This window comes from Drosophila takahashii, chromosome X, assembly GCF_030179915.1.
Source record: "Drosophila takahashii strain IR98-3 E-12201 chromosome X, DtakHiC1v2, whole genome shotgun sequence".
Taxonomy (NCBI): Eukaryota; Metazoa; Arthropoda; class Insecta; order Diptera; family Drosophilidae; genus Drosophila; species Drosophila takahashii.
This window is the reverse complement of record NC_091683.1, coordinates 1,316,523-1,321,168: the sequence shown is the minus strand read 5'-3', so window position 1 is coordinate 1,321,168 and position 4,646 is coordinate 1,316,523. Positions and strand designations below refer to the sequence as shown.

Here is a 4,646-nt window from a genome sequence, read left to right as displayed (position 1 = left end):
CGATTGGTAATTCGACATATAAAAATGCTTTTGCCCCCGGGGGGGCCAGCCAAATAATTACTATGCCCAAGGGTGTGTGCACACTGTTTCAAAAGCGCCGTTAGCTGATTATCCTGCGGACATGCACACACTGGTGGCAAAAAAAATAGCAAGTATTTTCGCATATTTTAATTTGAATTTTAATTGCTGCCACGGTGGATGGATTAACAATGCAATTAGCTTTGTTCCAAGGAAAAATGGAATGGTCAGAGTTTGAATATTAAATTGAACTTTTAGGGCCGTTTTGCCGTGGATTAATTTATAAATTTTAAGGCTTAAAGCCTGTGAAATGTATTCACACTGAAAAGGGGTTTCAAAATAAATGAAGCAAACCATTTAAAGAAGTTTAACATTCACCTCTCTCATTCAAGTCGATTCTTTTTTCCCACTGGGCACTCCATTGAATCCGAAACGGGACCTACCATTTTTGGTCAGCTCTTTGGACTCCGTCTCCGCCTCCCCTTCACTCACCTGCCACGCCCCCTCTATAGCCTCCACATCCCCTGAAGCGTGACCACCTCTGACCGAAGCTATTTTTGCATACTTTTGTGCGACGCGCAAACAATTTGCATTTTCCATTTTCCATTTCAGCGTCAAATGAAATGTGCCCGACTGGCCGGGAGTTCCGTTCCGTTCCGTTGTGGTCCCCTCAACCGGATCCTTTCGCGAAGTGGGCCAGGCCAGGCCATCCTCAACCAAAACCAGGAGCTGTGCACCGATGATTTATTGCACTTTTGACGTTATTGATATTTTATTTGTTTGCGATGAAGTCATTTAGTGCAGGCCGCACGCGTGGAAACTCTCAACGGGGTAGAAAAAGGAGGGGAAAGGAGCTCCTTCAGGACAATGATTTATACCGACAAGGAAGAAGGAAGTTGTTTGGCCTTTTCGACTTATTGATGATGAAAATTATAAGACATTTCACAAAAAAAAAATAATTTAAGTTAGTTTCTAAAATCTTAAACTGAAAAACATTTATGCAAAGTTTTTTTATATTTTCCTTGACAAATTTAATCATTACACTTCCAGCAGGCTAGGATTTTAACATGATTTTGGTTTTCCAATGTGAATAAAGTAATTATCAAAACAGTTTTCTCGTTCATAGTAAACACTTCTTCTTGGAGCAAAATACTTATATATTTTTGTACTTTTTAAACATTTTGGTGATTTAAAAATTCAAAGAGAACCAAGTCAAAAGTTGAGGTAAGTGGAATCTGTTTGCATAAATACTTTAACCTTTGTGGCTGATGAAAAAGGCATTGGAGCCAAATGCATGTCCTATTCCGTATTTTACCCCATTATTCCACTAAATTCGTAGCTTGGACGCTTAGAACACCTGCTTTTGACCTGCAATCAACGTCTTAAGAATGCGGAGGTGACTCTGAGCTGAGAGCTTCTTTGGGAAAATATATATTTAAATACTTTTCCTCTACCGACGACGTCGGGGGAATCCCCATCCCCCGCCTGCAATCCCCTCTTAACTAACGCATAATTTAACTAAGAGCTCTGGCTTCAAGTTGGGGCACAAAGCGTAAAGAGAGCTCCAAGGACTCGAGGAGGAACCCGAGTTCTACAACTGTTAAATGGCAGTCAGGGGTGGCGAAGGGGGGGCTGTTTCAATCCGACACGACTTGAGACAAGTGCCCAAACCCCCACATTTTTCTCCACTTTCTCTGCTCTCTCCACTTTCCACTTTTAGGTGTCGCTGTGCAGCTGCTCTTGAGATATATTCATGCACATATCAAATATATATATATGTAGGAATATATATATGCAGATCTGAATAGTTTTGTGAGTTATTCGCACTGGCAGCTATTTGGCAAATGCCGCACGCAGACTCTCGACACTCGAAAAAGAGTGGAAAAGTGAAAAGGAGAGGGCCCTTTTGGGGGCACATAAATGCATTTTCCCTATTTAAGTTTTCATTTAGATTAAATGGGGAAAAAGGGGAAAAGTAAAAGGTGCGCTTGACACCTACTAGAACAATGGCTATGGCTATTCCGGAAAAATTGGAAAATTAGAAAGCCGGAAACGCGGCGACAGCGAGAGCAAGAGCCTCATTCAACCGCAGCTACAGCGAAATGCAATTAAAGCAAGACAAGTTTTCCCAGAGTCTCCGAGTCAATTTGATGCCTATGGGTGGGGGTTAAAGGGGGGTTAGAGGCGAGTTAAAGGGGGGTTAACCCAGTTTGATTGGCAATTGAGACGAGTGACACACAAGTGACAGAGCGACCGAAAAAGCGAATGAATGAAAAGCCTTTCAATAAATTCCAGTTTTCTACTCTCCATTTTCCATCCTTTTTTTTCCTGGCACGCTTTTCCTCATTTTTTAGGGTTCATCCACACTTGACAACAATTTATGAGACCACCGCCATCCAACTAATTGAAAAACTAAGCCTGCCAGTTAAGCCAAAACTAAAGTTTCGCCCCGAAACTCCTGAAACTCCCTGAACTCCCCAACTTTTTGGCTGGAAAACATGCAAACAAAACCCCAAAATGTTGCACTTAATTGCAACTATTGGAAACTTGGTCCTAATCCGACTCCTGCAGCCAAATTGGTTTATTTTCTTGCCAAATTCTTGGGACACGTCCTCAGTTTTGGCAGTTTTCGGGGGGTTAGCAAATGGAGAGCAAATAAAATACGAGAGTTTTGGATGGGGGTTGGGGGGTGGAGTGCCCAAAGTTCCTGTTTCAAACGAACACAAGTCGCAACAATTCTGTCAATTTATGCATATCATGCAACTTTGTTTTGTTGTCACCACACCCATTTTCTGCAAAAATAGTGCTTTACTGATTGAGCAATTAGGAAAATTGGCATTTTATCGGCTCATAATTCGATTTAATTGAAGCCGATTGAAGCTTTGAATGCCGATGATAATAATGATGATGAGGGCCCTCTTTAAGGCCTCCTTCCCTTGAAATCTCTGAATTTCTGAATCTCTGCTCTTTATTCATTGGTGCTAATTGGTTCTGATTGACTTTTGTGTTTGGTCCCTAAACTAGAATACCATTCTTGGGATTCTTGAATTTTGTTAAGGAATTATATGGCCTACGTGGCGGATGAGTATTAAACATTATTCATACGCAACGTAATCCACATATTTCTTTAAAAAATTTAATATTCGTATTGTTTGTAAATCGAGTCAGTTGTTTAGTTGTAAAAATTATTAAATGCTGCTTAGTAATTGCACTAAAATATATATCTTTATTTCACACAAAAAATAGTTTTGATACTTTTGGAACACCTTGCGTATGCGTAATATTTATTTACTTATTCCATTGTTTTCACTTACTACACTTCTCTATCATCCCTAGACTCCTTCAGGGAAAATTCACCATGGATCGCATTAATCTGGAACAAAAAAACCCCGAAAAAATACCAAAAAGGAAGCTCAAGGGATCATCCGCAGACTCCTGCTCACTGAAAACACTCTTCCAAAAAAACCCGGAGGAAAGTGAAGAAATAAAACCGAAAAAGAAATCGGAACTCAAGGGCAGTTCCAGTTCCAAAGGCCGAGAAAATAAAATATATTTCATCCGAATTAAGTCACTGGCATCCGGAGAGCCAGCTTATAATTATTATAAAGCCAAAAGCTCATCATCCCAGAATTCCAACATTGAAAAGAACGATTCTCATTCATTCTGCTCCCAGAAGTCTCTCTTCGAGCAAATCTTCTCTCAGTTCGAAAAAAGCAAGCTTGCAGAATCTCCCGCATCCGAAAAGCGTCGCTCATCCTCCAAGGAAGATAACTCTTCACAATCTGAAATATCGAACGATAAACAGCCAATATCTTCAAACAGAAATGGTCACTCGACGAGTAAAGAAAGTGTTCAATCTGAAAAATCCAAAGATAACCAATCCGCTTCATCGTCTTTAACCTTGAAGCCAAGTTCTCTGACCCAGGAAAATACCTCCCCGTCTGAAGAAACTCTGAAGAATAAAGAAACCCCTGTGGAGTCGCACAGCCAAACGGCAAAGGCAATCCAATTTTACTACGAAAGCGACGACAGCAGCTTGGATCTGGAGGATCTGGAGACTCTGGATGAATCTGACTCTACGCGATTCTATCGCCAAATGGTTGGCCTGTACTCCACCGCCGAGAATCTCCTAAAGGAGTTTACCCAACGAAAGGCCGTCGAGTTGCGAGAGCGACGCAATAAAAGATTTCCCGGGGTATCAGCGGCCAAGAAGAGGTAGATAGAAGCCTCCCCCGGGATCGTTTTACACTTTGTCGCAATTAATAAAGTTTGTCGCGTCAAAAAAGCACAGCGCTCAGATAGAAAAAATGAATGTAAACAGGATGCGAACATTGTATAGACTATTTACATACCCAAAGCTTAAATAAATTATTGGTAAAAAAATATATATAAGCCGCAGAATATATGCGAAACAGCAAACTGTATCTTCTAAATCTCAAAATAAGTGTCTAAAAGTAGGCAGTGAATAATTAATAGTCGTTTTCCTGAATGAAATCATCTCACTTTTAAGTTTAACATATATTTTTGCATACTTTTAGACACTTATTTAGACATGCAAAAAGGATTTCAAACTTTAGCGATATTAAATTCAATATATTGATATAAAATTAGTCCACCAGTCCATCACA

At 40.2% G+C, this 4,646-nt stretch overlaps 1 protein-coding gene across 1 annotated transcript; it reads left to right on the top strand.

Moving 5' to 3' along the window:
- The first annotated feature begins 1,085 nt into the window (after positions 1-1,085).
- Positions 1,086-4,403, top strand: LOC138913918 (uncharacterized). Its single transcript, XM_070219157.1, has 2 exons — positions 1,086-1,242; positions 3,355-4,403. The coding sequence occupies exon 2, from the start codon at positions 3,377-3,379 to the stop codon at positions 4,235-4,237; it is 861 nt and encodes a 286-aa protein (XP_070075258.1). The 5' UTR covers positions 1,086-1,242; positions 3,355-3,376; the 3' UTR covers positions 4,238-4,403.
- The last annotated feature ends 243 nt before the right edge of the window (positions 4,404-4,646 follow it).

Excerpts from the sequence above, each read along its gene's own strand:
- LOC138913918 (XM_070219157.1), top strand. The coding sequence starts at position 3,377 with ATGGATCGCATTAATCTGGAACAAAAAAACCCCGAAAAAATACCAAAA.